We start from the raw sequence: 15,319 nt of genomic DNA on the forward strand, positions 1-15,319 counted from the left end.
TAAGACTCTCAACTGCTTATATACACTTCCTTCCACTTCCTTTCATTTGATTAGAGTTAAACGGATATTGTGGCTAACTAAAATATCCATAAAAACTTCTTAAAGCAGAGACGTGTCTACAAGATACGATAAAAATAATTCATCAACCTAGAATTCACTTTTATTTTGATTACAATCACATGGAAATAAAATCTCTTAGGGGGTGTCCTTAAACTACGTTACTTAATTCCAGCCTCCCACAGGTTTCCACATTTGATTAATGATATTGAAGGGGCATTGAATCTCGCCTGCTAATAAGACTCAAGAGACAATTATATTATATGCCTCCAGTTTAAAACCACTACCGTTACAGTATTTCACTAGCTCTGAAAGAGAGCTTTTGTCTAGCTCTGAAAGAGCTGCCACAATAGAAAGGTAAAATATACGAAGATCCACGTTCTCTATTGCTATCAAGCTTTTGCAATGAAAAGACTGGCATACTTGGAGCAGGTGAATCAATTACTTTTTTTTTAAGATCTTCTAAGTTAAGAAATTTTGACTTCAAGTTTGTTTAATATGTTTTAAAAAAAGCTCTAAATCTTTCAAGGGGGCGATTTCTTCTTCAGATAAGCTCTATGGTCTAAATGTGCTTTTTAATATAATCTACCACTGCTTTTTAATCTAACTTAAACTAACAGTAAAATTCCATTTATACCCCAGTTTCAAAAATTATTGTCCTCTCCATAAAGCCGCCCTTACTTTACATCCTTACTATTACGTAATATTCAAGAAAAAACTCCCAATATATAACAATTTCAGCAGTTTTTAATTCTTGGAGAATATGTGAAAGATTATGTGATTATTGCATGAATTATATTAATTTTTTATTAAAAGAGAAAAAAAAATAAACATGTTAAAATTAATTTACTTTATAATAATTATTTTAATTAAATGTTATCATTTAAGTGCGTATAATGTGAATACTGATAGTATTATAATTTATAAAAATGCAGAGCCTACAAAAACAGCAAATGATTCGAATTATTTTGGTTATTCGGTTGTATTTATAAACGATGGGTGAGAAAACAATTTGTAAAATTTGGAATAATGTAAGGAATCTGTTCGACGTACTCTTTGGTCAATACATTCTTGTATTTTCCGATTTAATCGATAGGCGAATATAACAGCTAGTAGTAGGAACATGAGTAAAACCTCTCGAATTTTAAGCAAATTATCTAAAATATCAAGTCATTACTTCTAAAATTCCGTATCAGATAATAAGTTTACCCAGGTATCTAAAATTCAAACGTATTTGTGGCGAAATATATACTTGCTGACCCGTGCTAATTCAACTAACTCCATTAAAGACATGACAAACTTGCAGATCATAGGATGGATCCAATCCCGAGGCGACTGAGATGGACAAAAACTTTCAGATTTGTACATTCAACCTGTGATTGCATTCATCCTGTTAACCGCGAGTTTGCCATGCCTTCAATGGGTCGTCGAGTTGGCGCGAGTCTGCGAGTTTTTGTACCTTTTGATCAACCTGTGGTTGATCAGTGAGTTTGTCTATTCTGCCATCCTTCAATTTTCAAAAGTTCTAATTGCTCAGGGTTCTAATTGTAAAATTTCTACAAGGCTGTACAAGGTTCAAATTGCATAAGTTCAAATTTACAAGTTCAATTTTCCAAAGTTATTCTCTGGTTGGGTACTTTTTAAATGCCTTTTTTTTTTAATTTTTTTGCGCCTAGTCTACAAATAGGTGCACCAAAGGCTTCATCAAAATTCTTCATCAAAAATCCATCAAATAAACGTGGTGCTGTGTATCGTTGTAAATTTAAAAAACCGTGCGAAGAGTTAGATTTAAGAAAATCACCCGGTAAATATCACCAAACGTATTAAAAAGTAAAAAACTGAAATTTATTTTACGAGTATTTCTTTCAGATAAAAATAGAGTATCAACAGATGAAAATTCATGGATCGGAAGTTCTATGGATGTAGATTTGACCACAGGACGAACTGTGGTATGTAAAATAAATTTATTTCAAAAATCCTATTATTTTATCCACGGATATCATCGACAGACTTTTGTTACCAAAATGACTCAGATGATTTTCCAGTATGTCTCTCGTTGTATGATGACAATGCAATGAAACAGATATTTTGTTATGTTAAGGACGTCAAAAGAATACGATCTTAAACTATGTCCATTGAATCATCAGACACCTTATATTTTACTTAAAACTACCGTTGATGTATAATATTTTTTAGATTTGTGGTAGTCGTTGGACAATTATAGATCATAGACTGGATCACCCTAATTTGACAATGGGTGTTTGCTATGTTACCGTAAATAAACTAACTTTACCAATATTACCACTGCATGAAAAAGGTAAGTCATTTTTATGAATATTTGAAACTTTTACGTTCGTTTATCTGTTTGGAAATTTAGCCTTTATCGTCATTTAAAAGTTAAATCAGATTTTAACTGACAAGATACATGAAAAATTGTTCTTGATAAAAATGTATCTGTGAAACTTGAACCCATCAATCTGATATCAATCCCGAAGGAGAAGCTGTGGCTGTGGGCTTTCTGTATGGCGTCTGGCTTCGACAGCTTCATATGCTTAAAATAGAACCTCTTACCTAGCAAACTCTCGCTTTCGAGTGACAGGTTGTTTAAAGGCGAGCACAGAGGAACTCTTGGTCTAAGTTCTAGGGATCCATTTACCGTATCCCTCTTATGTATTATTATTATTATTATTATTATTATTATACCACAATTCAAAAATTTGTGGGAGGATAAAACTTGATTTGACCTAATAATTTTTTTGCAGGGCAATATTATTATACCTTGAACATTACCAAAAGACCTGTGAAGATTATGCAACAAGCTAATGGTCTTGCAGGATTTTCTGCCCATTTTCCTAAAAAGTCTAAGGTATAATGTTAAAAATAAATTGATTAAATAAAAAAATAGGCTATATATTTTTCTTTTTTAGGTTGCCGAGCTATTATTAGGCGCGCCTGGCGTATTTGATCGAAACGGCGCTACTATTTTGTACCAACCAGACAGCAAAACTTTTAAAAATAAAAATAATAAGTTAAATACTGATGTACTTTTTAAAAATGAAATTATTAATTATTTTTACCTTCCACGTAATGCTGATAATTACATAGGTAATAATTAATCAATGTATCCAAAGTGTATAAATATTATATTTTCTCTTTTCAATGTGGAAGAGGGTTCCAAACTCCTGGGTGCTATCCTATAGGATTTTATCTTTTGCCAGCCGACAATAGACATGATTATATAAAATACCAAAACAGTTATAAACCACAAGCCCATGCTGAAATTTTTCGGATGAAATGACTAACTAATTTGACTAGTGAGTTTACAATCATTCAATTATGATGAATGAGATATTATGAATGGTAGAAATTGGAGGCGTATACTTCTCGAAAATAGCCTATTAAATTTCCAGGTGTTTTGAAATAACTATCAAATACCACGCCTAGCCTTGTACACATGAGACTTAACAAACTTTATTATTTATACACATCAATAATCGTTTGCTTTAGCTTCTCAATTTTTACTAACTAATATGATTTAATTTCCAAATAGGGTATCAAGTTTCGTCCGGAAATTTTATAGCCAAATCAGATATATTATATGTAACAAGTGCTCCCCGAACACTGAACTGTACGGGTCAGGTAAATAATTATGGACCAAGAGATAGGACGAAAAAAGATTTATTTATGCTAATCTTCCGGAAGGTTGTAGCCGAGTTACATGGAAAAACTTGAATGGTCGTATAAACGCTGGTTTTTGCGACACTTTTTGAAAACGGTACCTAAATATTTTTTAAATTAACTGTACAGTTTTGACATGTCCAGTAATCCGACATTCACTTCCCTTCTAAAAAATTCACTTGAAAATCTCAATCAGGGCTACCTTCAGATGGTCGTGACTTTGCGGCAGGTTAGCAAAACTTAAATTTTTTTTCGTGCAGGCACTTGATTTATTACGTCTGTCCTCCAATAATTGGAGGCAAACACTTCTCCTTTACTTTAACTATGTTTCTTGATTTATTTAGGTGGGTATAATGAAATTTCCAAATAAGACACCGGATCCAAAAAGTAAAAACCCATATGTAGATGATAAAAAAAAACTATTTTCACACACAATCGATGGAACACAAGTTGGTGAATATTTTGGTGCTAGTCTAGAAGTAACAGATCTAAATAATGATGGATTAGATGATTTAATTGTTGGGTCTCCATTTTATACTAAACATATGGAGGAAGGAAGAGTTTACATCTATTTAGGACGTTCGGTAGCTATAAAACAGGATGACGCTAAATGAACGATTGCAATTCCTTTATTATTAATTACAAATTTTCTTTAAAAATTCATTTTTAATTTTGTTTTTAACACTTGAAGTATTTAATTTCAGTATTTAATCAAGGAGTATACAATCATTTTGCTATGAAACAAAAAGTTTGAAAATAAGCCTAGTCTGTTTTTTAGTTTTTATTTTAAAAAACTCGCAAAAAATAGACTCACGATCTAAAAATTTACCGCTTAGGAAAAAGCAGGTTATAGAAATAATAATAACATTTAATTTTATTCAGTTTGCAATTTGTATAACATATCTGTAATAAAATTGCCTATAAATGAAAAGAAAGAAAATTACTGGTGAAATAATAATAAGATTGAATTTTTTCAGTTTGCATATTTATCACCTATATATTATTTCTCTAACCTGTTTTTAGCCACGAGTACCGCACAGCCCCGGAATTCCGAACTGGTAGAGCTTTTTTCTTAATAATAAAGAATATTAGGAATATAACGTTCATTTTAGGTCATCATATATAAAAATAGCAACAGTCGAATAATTTGATGAAATAATTCTTTTAGAAAAATTTTGGAGATAAAGAATCAACTTACATAGATGGTAATGTTCCTGGCGGTCGATTCGGCACTGCAATATCGTCACTTGGTGATATTGATGGTGATAAATATTCAGGTAATTAAGGCTATACTAATTTATAGTACCTTTTGCAGTACCTCTACTCCAATCAAAGTCTCACTAAAACAATTCAATATATTCCCTATAATCCTAAATCCGTAAAAAGCTTATGCTCTTTGCCTACCTGTTAAATCCACCACTGATTTCGCCTTTCAAGTTTTTTGGGCGTAGACCTGCGGACTTTTAGGTCCATATAAATCTAATAATTTTATGCAGATTTCGTGGTTGGCGCACCATACGAAGATGAATATCGCGGAGCGATTTATATATATAATGGATGTGATAATGAAAAAGGTTTATCCAGCCGAAAACCACAACGAATTCGTGCTATTGAAATAAATTCTATCCTAAAAGGATTTGGTATATCGATGGCTCGGCCCATGGATTTAGACGGCGATAAACATGAAGGTAATAAAAATATTTAATACTTTAGAGGTGTTCATAAAATCACCTAAATAGTCCATTTTCGGTTGTCTATTCGTCCGGTTGTCCGCTTGTCTGTCTGACAAGACGATAACTCAAAAAAGATATCAAACTTAAGTTTTTACAGCGTGCTCAAGACGTACAAGGTGAGGTCGAGTTCGCAAATGAGCAACATAGTTCAATTGGGTCTTGGGTACGTAGGACTTATCTTGTAAACGATTTCGATTTGCGTTAGTGAAATATGCATATTATAGATGTTACACAGAAAATTTTATTTGGTTTAGATTTGGCTGTTGGATCACATTTATCTGGGCACGTTGTTGTCTTAAGATCATGCCCCACAGCAATTTTCGAAGCCAAGTTTGAAACGAATTCAACAACAATAAAAGGCAAAGAAACCAAATTTCGTATCAATGCTTGTATTAAATATACTGGAAAAAATATTCCATATCACACGTGTAAGTTGTTCATTTTTTTTATTAAATTTTCCAAATATTTTCATAGAATTGGATTTCAGCAATACTTCGTTATTTTAAAACTGATACAACTCGAACGACTTGCGAGCAAGATTTACGACCCAAAAATGTTACATTGACAAAAGATGGTCCTAATTGCGAAGAATTTGAATTTTCAGTCGTAAGTAGCAAATAGTTTACCTTTTAAAAATTATAACTAAATCGTCAGATCGTGGGACACCACGGTTTTTTTAAATGATAAATACATACTTGATACTTCGTGAGTGGCTTTAAAAAACTCGCGAAAAATAGACTCACGATCTAAAAATTTACCGCTTAGGAAAAAGCAGGCTATATAAATAATAATAAGATTTAATTTTATTCAGTTTGCAATTTGTATAACATATCTGTAATAAAATTGCCAATAAATGAAAAGAAAGAAAATTACTGTTGAAATAATAATAAGATTTAATTTTATTCAGTTTGCAATTTGTATAACTTATCTGTAATAAAATTGCCTATAAATGAAAAGAAAGAAAATTACTGTTGAAATAATAATAAGATTTAATTTTATTCAGTTTGCAATTTGTATTACATATCTGTAATGTCGGCTTCCTTTTGACGAGTCTAACCAACCTTCTTCTATGATTTTTTTCGAAAAGGCTGCTTATTTGAAAACGCACCACTTTCGAAAAAAGAGTAAGGAATGTTTGGAAGACTCGTCAAAAAGGAAGCCACTCACGAAGTTTCAAGTATGTATTTATCATTTTAAAAAAAACCCGTGGTATCCCACGATCAATATTTTTTTTTTTTTTAGAAAAATGACGCAAATTTTATGAGGCCAATTACCATAGCAATGGCAATTGAATTTATACCACCAAAAATTGAAAAAAGTACCATGTGGATTGGCAATGAAGGAACGGAAGGTATGTTTTTGTAATAAAGAGTTTTCCATTAAGAATGGTCGAACTTAAAACTCAAATGAACACACCTTAAAAAGTATAAAAAATATAACCAGGATTTTTTACAGGTTCAGATAAGTTCACAAATGAATGTTTAGTAATGAATGACCAACTATCAAAATTAAAGGATACAATCGATATGAACTTTGAAGTCCAATGCTCTGGATGCGAATGTGACTTAAATTTAAATGCTACGTTCTTAAGCCATAAGTAAAAACTACAAAACCAATCAAGAGAATTTTATTAAACACAAGTGATATTATTTTTTTATAGTGAAGTTATCGATACTTATACAATTGGTTCAAACCAGCCATTGGCATTAACAATAACAATTACAAATAATGGCGATGCTACAGCATTTTATTCAAAATTATATATTAAATTACCAAATCAAATGGAGATAGCACAGACATCGTGTGAAGGGAATAAAACCTATTTGGAATGTCGATTAAATAATCGATTTGAGACAAACCAAACGGTAATTATAGGTATATTAGTCCAAGCAAATTAGAAATTTGTTATTAGTTGATTTTCGTTAAATTCTGGATACGCACTTGGATTGTATTCGGTGTTAACCGGAATTTGTTTTGTTTATTAACTAAATTTAGACATTTAAAATTTAAATTGTAAAGGAATTATTAAAAAATTCGAGGATATGCGCTCAATATGCGATTTCCGATTTAAATTTAAAACAATTAATTATTATTTTTAGATTGCATTAGTTTTCGACATGGATATAATAAGTTATTTCGATCGATTAAAAACTCCCGAAACAAATTTAACATTTGAAATATCGATAACAACTAAAACTGATGAAAAATATTCCAATCATATTGTTAGTACATTGGAACTAATTAGAGAAGTAGGAATTCAAATTACCGGGTAAGATATTCAAACATTGCAAAGTAAAGAAACTAATTGTTAAATAATTGCGAAAAAATATTGCTGGTTATTAAACTTGATTTAAAACTTGGAATAATTTATTGAAACTTTTTTTCACAGAAAAGCTGAACAAGAAACATATTCGAATACCGAAGAACATAAAATTAATGAAAGCATTAGTTTCGAACATTCTTACGAAGTAAAATTAATATTAAAAATATTATAAAATATATTCTTTGAGGTATATTTAATAGTCAATTTTTTTTAGATTCATAAATTTGGAGTCAGTCCTTTAGAAAATATGTTAATAAATTTATTCGTACCAACCGAATACTCAACACTCAAAGGCAATACATATACAATTGCTGTAATCGATAAAATTCACGGTTATTTTGCTGGCAAAGAAATTTCTTGTCAAGTTCTTAATGGAACAGTTCAAAATGAAACATTATTTTACAACAATTCTAGTTCATTTAATGAATCAGAATTGATTACAAATTCACTTTCAGAAGATCGAACATTCATGTTAAATTGTTTTGAAAATTTGGTTAAATGTTCACAAATTGTATGCCCAATTGAATCTGTAATTTATTCGGATCAAAGAATAAAATTAAATTTAAAAGTGAATTTATCGATACCAATGATTCAAGGTTTGTAAATTTTAATTTGGGTGCCTTTAAAAGTCGAGCTATTGGTAAATGTAATTTTTTTCAACACCTTTTCTAAAGAAACAGTTTTTTCTTACAGATAAGTTAATCGGAATTAAAAAGTTTATCCAATATTCCACAAATGTTTTTGCCAAGATAGAAGATTACACAGAAATAAAATTATTATCTAATGACAGGTTCGATATAAATTTTCTTAAGTTTCTCCTAAATTTTTTTAAAATCGATTTTTCCTGAATACATTTTAGCATGCATACTGCGACAGTAACGACAATATTTAGCCTCGGATTACCAGGCAAAATATCACTCTGGATTATAGTAACAGCTGCAGGGATTGGAATAGTTGCACTTTTATTATTAATTTTCTTACTTTCAAAGGTAACAAACTAACATATGGGCATCCATAAATTAAGTCAGACAAATTTTATGATTTTTGTAGCCCCTCCCCTCATCTTTGTCACAGGCAGTCACTTTTGTGAAACACCCTTTTCCCTGGTATGACATCACATATTTTTCAATTTTATGTTTACTAATAATTGTGTAAAAATTTTTGACCTCTATTACACAATGCCACTTTTTGTTGACCCCCCCTCCCACCTTCCCTTAACGTGTGAAGTTATTATGGGATGGCCCCTTAAACCTAACAAAAAAACTGCAGGAGACCAACTAAGTGTTTAGAGGACAGTTACTTGAACCCGCGTCCAAGTGCCCACATACGCATTTTTAAATCGTATGGGTACCAGTTATTTCCGAAATATCACACAACTGACTGGGAGGTGGTTTTCTCTTTTGTTCATTTTCTTAAAAAATTCGTTAAGTATTACCCGTCACCTAGCTGATTTCTTTCGTTTTGAACTTAGCTTTCATAAAAGTTGATTCAATATTTCTTTTATGTATAGTGTGGATTTTTCCGGCGCGAGAAAAAGAAGCAATTGGAGAATTTAATTCAAGAAGAAAAAAGGGTAAGTAATTTTTAAATTTGGTTATAAGAATTTAAATTTTTATGAAATATTTAAAATTTCAGAGAACTATGATGGAAATTGAAAGCTTTAATTACGAGGAAACTTTTGACGTACCAATAAACTAAATTTTCGAAAGCAAAATGTACCCTATGTTCTTTCCCAGGATTCCATCTATCTCAAAACCGAAAATCATCTAAATTGGTTTTGCGATTTAGACGTGAAAACGTATCAGACAGGCAGAGTTGCTTTCCCATTTATATTATTAGGATTCAACTGTCTTAAGATTCACTAGGTTAATAAAATAGTTGTTAATTATAGATATTTAACAGTTAATCCGGCCCAAATAGAGGATAAAAATAATTTAAATAACACTTAAATATTAATTTAATAATCCAGCAAAGTAATTTATTTTAATATATTTTATATATACAAACTTTTTTTAATTTATTTTTTAAATTAGCATTTACATTTATACCTTGGCAAGTAATAATAATAATTTTCATGTATTTTATAAAAAAAATTAAGAAAAATAAAGACGTAAAATATGAAAACTAATATCTTACACATAATAATAAAGGATATATATTTATTTTTTAATTTTGTTTTGTTCTGGAACAATTTATTTAATATAGTGTTATCTAATTTAATATAATTAATTAAAACATGAAATAATTAATGAATATAATACACTTTTATTTTTTTTGTAAATTATATTTCGTTTTATGTATTTATAGAAAAATATTATGCATGAATTATTATATTTCTTTTATATTGTAGCAAAAATTCTGGTTTATTAAAACTTGTATTTGAAAACATTAACATAAATGGCACATTTTCTTTTAAAAATTAATAACAAAGATACATTTTTGAGCAATTTTATTTATTTATCTTTCTTCAGATTAATAAAATTCTTTCTGCAGCTAACAAATGTTATTGGTGGAGTCTTTTTTTAGAGTGGTTGCAATTTCTCACTGAATTATCGATCAAGGGGCGTTCAGGGCATTTCAGTACGTAATCGGGGCATAACATACAGTTACTAGAGACAGGTAAATTGATCTCATCCTTGAAAGTGCAACAATCAAAGTTGATTAATCCATAGGTTTTACAACATGCTCTACGTTTACAGCGGTTTTTAAAGTGTGTGTCGACTCAGGAAAAAGAAATTTGTGAAAATAAATAAAAATGTTGGTTAGGTACCGCGGAGGGTAGGGTGTCGCAAAATATTTTTAGTTACTAAGGAGCTCGCGTCATGAAAAAGATTGAAAAACACTGCTCTATGCAGTACAAAAGACTGATAAAAAATGTAACTTGCTCTCATCCTTTTCGATTTTCTTGAAGCACCCATGAATTTTTTTGTATGAAATGTTATTTTCTAAGATTTTGCTTATACTCGTTCCACTCTAAAAATGACTCAAATGAAGTTTTTTCACAGTATACAGATCCCTTAACACTGTGACAAATCTTCTCGTAAGCTTACAATTAGAGCGCCCCACACACTAGGCTGTTTGGTTTTGGCCCTTGTATCTATTACAACGTGTGCGGCAGTAAACTTGCTGTTCGAAGTCAGACACGTCTATCCCCTTTGACTTGCTTTTAGTAAATTATTAGAGTTTAATACTTAATAGTTTAGATACTTATTGCAGCCTAATGCGCGAGAAATATTGTAAACTAAAAATTTAAAATCTAAACAAACGACAATAGTTTTTTTTTTTTTAAATATATTTCGTTTCCTGGCATAACATTTTTATAGATTTAATATTTGATTGAACTGCGGATTAAAGTTGCAAAGAAAATTACAAAGTACACGATAAGTAAATGGTACAAAGAAGAATTTTTTTAAATAAAATTTTTTCAATCAAAAAGTTAACGTTAATCAATATAAGTAGGAGAAAAATCTTGTTCGCTAATATCTCATAATTAAAAAATCTTAAGAAAATATTTATGGTGAATGGTGCTTGTCTAAGTGATTGAGCATTTTGAGCATAAATTTTTATTAAGAGTATTTATTTTTAAATGTCTAAAACACAGTCTAGGCACAACGATGAAAGAATATTACGTATTATTGAAGCTCTGGGATAACTCCAATAACGGATCTTTACTCATCAATGTTGTGTCCAAATCAGTGCCGAATTAAGTCAGTGCTGGACCCATAGCAAATATACACCTGTAATAAAAATCGATCAATAAAAAGCATTTTTTAGTCATCGTGAATCTACTGCCGACCCTTTTGTTTATGATGGGCTCTTGACAAAAAATTTTGTATCGTTTACGAGTATTTCACTACTATTTTTAAACAAGTTCACCGCCTGTCTATTTTAACGGCGCCAAAAGCAAAAACTTTTTATACTCTGGATCCACATGGCTTGTAGCATTTTGTACACTTGCTATAAAGCTAATCCGCTACTGGTCCAAACCCTGATCTTAAATAAGACATTGTTCTAGTACATTAAAAAACAAACAAAACTTCGTTTATTTTTTTAATTACATGTTTCAAATACCACTATTTTCTACTTTTATTTATATAAAATATTTTTTTTTTTTACAAAAAGTTTATAGAATTCTTTAAAAAGATTTATACATTAGTATTGGTTTTTACTTTTACAAAGTTACGCTTAAAAAAAACATAGGTCTTGTTTGGCATAAAACGCGCTCACTAAAAAAAGCCTTAGCAAAAAGTAAACGCTCTTTTTATAACCGCCCGTTCTGAAAATTTGGCGATCCATACATTGTCTACCTCCTTGCAATAGAATAGAATGGACAACCACGGTTTTTTGGCGAACAGGCCTATTTTTTAAATATCTGATTCAAGCTCATCTACTTAACTTAAACTTATTTATTTTACTGTAAAAATATGATGAAATTTAATACAAAAAAATGTTTACATACCTAGTACGTCTGCTTCTCCTATCTAGTTTGTGCTTTTTCTTAGTAAATATGACATTTATAGACAAAACAATTGTATGAACGAATAAAAATTTTTTTGGCTTAGACTCCTGTACACAATGGTCTGACTATTCGTTGCGCAGTTTTTTAATGGGATGTTTATCTTTATATTGTAAACTGAGATTACTTCCAGCGTTATGAATTTTAAACCTTTAGAATTGCAAATTATAATCAACGTTGTTTTGTTGAAATCATTCTTCAAATTCAAAACTCCTGGTACTTGAATGATGTGCCATCGAAAGGCAAACAATATATCAATCTTTCAAAAGCTTGAAATAATTGATCATGAGTCTTTGTGTACAAGAATCTTTATATATTCAAAATTGCCTCTCGAATATATTAGACATTGGTCCAAATTCGACGGTAAAATCAAATTAAAATGATATTATAAAGCATGGACGGTTAAATGGTATGTTTGCGAAAATATGATTTTCTTAGGCAAAAATCCTTTTATTACGAACCACAAATTAAATCTATATTTACAAAAAATCTACGTAAATTATTCAAATTAAAAGTACTTTGTATGTAAAAAAACTATTTCTTTCTTATACAAAGATTATTTTACATCCATACTATTAGGGATCTTTTGAAGTAGGGGAGTTTTATTTGATTATTTGAGACTGCACATTAGGCAGTCAAGAACTTTAGGCTATGGCGGCCAAAGCGAGATAATGTCCTGCCTATATTCCACGCGCATCTTGCTCGGTTGATCGTTCGTAGGCTTCTCGATGCTTACTGCTAAGCGCGCGTGAGTCCTAGGGTTTAAAGATAAAATTGTAAAACTTCAACACAAATTTTTACATCATTTTTTGCATTGACACTTACAATTTTCAGTGAATTCTGACATTTTAAAACGTAAATTGACAATCTCACAAATCTTTTGCGGTTTGATTAGTGCCATATTCAAACACTAAAACGTTAATTATAAAAATTACGAAGGAAGTAATTAGTCATGGAAGATTGTATTATTTATGAGAGAAATACAGCTATTAAGAACTATTTAGAAATCAAAGCAGCACCAGGTTTATTCAAATTATTTAAATATGGTATTAAAAAAATTACCTTTGAAATAAAGATTGTTAAGGGGCTATCATGAATATATTAAGAGGTGGGATAGGATTCCTCAAATTTCAGTTTTTATGACATGGGAAAGAAACAATCATCGTTTTGGACTCCTCAAATTCGTTTTGGAAGGGCAGATGGTGTTCAATAATGACTATAACTGCACTGAGGCGTCTGCTTGTATATTGGGTAACAAAGACTAGTGAACAGTTTTCTTCGAGTTTAATCTTCTTTTTTCTGTCTACACGATATCTTCCATATTCCTTTATCAAATTCCATAATCTGACTTCTTCATGTCACAAAATATTCATCGTAATTATAAGATGATCCCTTAATAAATAAATTTTTAAAGTACACCATCATTCATTTAAATGCGTAACTAAATTTCTTTTTAATCTTTAACTTAAAAATTAATATATTATTTTACAAAAAATCGTTTTTTTTTTTGTTTTCAAAATACGTGTAGAAATTCTAAATAATCTAAAAAAGTACAATAAATGTCTTTGGTTCAAAATTCTCTCGTTAATTATACCAATGTTTAAATAAAAAAAATTATGATTTCATATAAAAATTAAAAACACTAATACAGTAGAATCTCGATAAGTTAAAGTCCAAGGGAAACAAAAAATATTTTAAGTTATAGAGGTTTTTAGTTATCAAGGGTCTATGTTATTGAATGCATCAGAAGGATGGGTTCAATAAAATACTGAAAATAAAATACATATGTAATCATATTTATTCACATTACTTACATTACATAAAAATAAAACAACAACTAAAGGTTTAGTCTACTTATAAAAATCTGTGATTTTCTTTTGTTTTAAAAAATTCACTGTTTCTAAATCGATTTGATTTTCAATGACAAATAGAGAGGAGAATACATTATCTTCTATGTTGCTACACTGCTCTATAAATGATCGTACAGTTGTTTTGACACTCTTTCAAAATGACTCATTCACACAATTTTATGTTATAGAGGTTGTGGAAACATTTCTTTTAGTTACTGAGGGCCTAACAGAAATTATTTATTTAAGTTATAGAGGTTGCGTATTTTAAGCTATAGAGGTTTTGGGCTCTGATGGGAAGGGAACGTAGTATTTTTTGAAGTAACTAAGGTTTTTATGTTACCGAGGTTTAACTTATCGAGATTCTACTGTACAAAAAAAAAATTATGCCAAATTTTAGGAATCACAACATAGAAAATGTGTGTTTATTCTAGGAACATCACACAACGAAGTGAAACTTCTTAAATTCTCATATTTTTAAGAGAATTCGAAGATCTACGAAATAAATTATGATAATATTCTAATCTAAGTTTTATATGAATTTTATAAAGTTTATCGAAAAACTTATTTATTTTCGAATTTAGCCTCTTGAAAAAAGTTTCACTTCACAAAATTTTTTTTTTTAATAAGTCGCTGAGAACAATTTTTTGCTGGATCATTAATATTGCAAAAAATCAATGCTAATACTAGGCCTTCAATAAATGCTTCGAAATAAATTTGTTTACGATTTTTATAAAATATGACCTTTTGTTTTATATGAAAGTGAATTTTCATTAATTAGGATTTTTTAACGTTATTTTTTTCTCAAATTACACGCTATTTTACATTTCTGTTACCGGGTGTTTTTGAAATACACAAAAATAATTTTAAGAACTTATAGTATCATCTTAATTTGTTCCTTTAATTATATTTTGTTTCAAATATTGTTTTAGGTAAGAGAGTGAGAGAAAGTGGTCGATTCGATTTAATAAAACTCTTCTCTTGAGGCATTTCATCATCAAAGCCCACTTTTTAGCTTTTTCCGCAATTAATTTTTACTGAATTTTTGCGGCGTTAAAAGTAATTTACACCAGGTCAAGTAAAAAAAATTATCTTTTTTGTTTCTTGAACTAAAATTATCACTTCGTAGAGGAGTGCATACTTTGAAATCAACAAGATAAATATT

At 29.9% G+C, this 15,319-nt stretch overlaps 1 protein-coding gene across 1 annotated transcript; it reads left to right on the forward strand.

Annotated features, from left to right (window-relative positions):
* Positions 1-931: 931 nt before the first annotated feature.
* Positions 932-9,755, forward strand: LOC123297709 (integrin alpha-4-like). The gene is made up of 22 exons (XM_044879464.1): positions 932-1,056; positions 1,734-1,861; positions 1,927-2,006; positions 2,254-2,374; positions 2,820-2,923; positions 2,985-3,162; positions 3,608-3,696; positions 4,080-4,319; positions 4,904-5,012; positions 5,232-5,423; positions 5,723-5,896; positions 5,956-6,074; positions 6,711-6,819; positions 6,924-7,065; positions 7,129-7,333; positions 7,568-7,737; positions 7,858-7,936; positions 8,006-8,387; positions 8,485-8,581; positions 8,651-8,780; positions 9,302-9,364; positions 9,427-9,755. Exons 3-22 carry the CDS (start codon positions 1,974-1,976, stop codon positions 9,487-9,489), a joined length of 2,799 nt encoding a protein of 932 aa, XP_044735399.1. The 5' UTR covers positions 932-1,056; positions 1,734-1,861; positions 1,927-1,973; the 3' UTR covers positions 9,490-9,755.
* Positions 9,756-15,319: the final 5,564 nt, after the last annotated feature.

The sequence above is a fragment of the Chrysoperla carnea genome, chromosome 4 (assembly GCF_905475395.1).
Source record: "Chrysoperla carnea chromosome 4, inChrCarn1.1, whole genome shotgun sequence".
In the NCBI taxonomy this organism is placed as follows: domain Eukaryota; kingdom Metazoa; phylum Arthropoda; class Insecta; order Neuroptera; family Chrysopidae; genus Chrysoperla; species Chrysoperla carnea.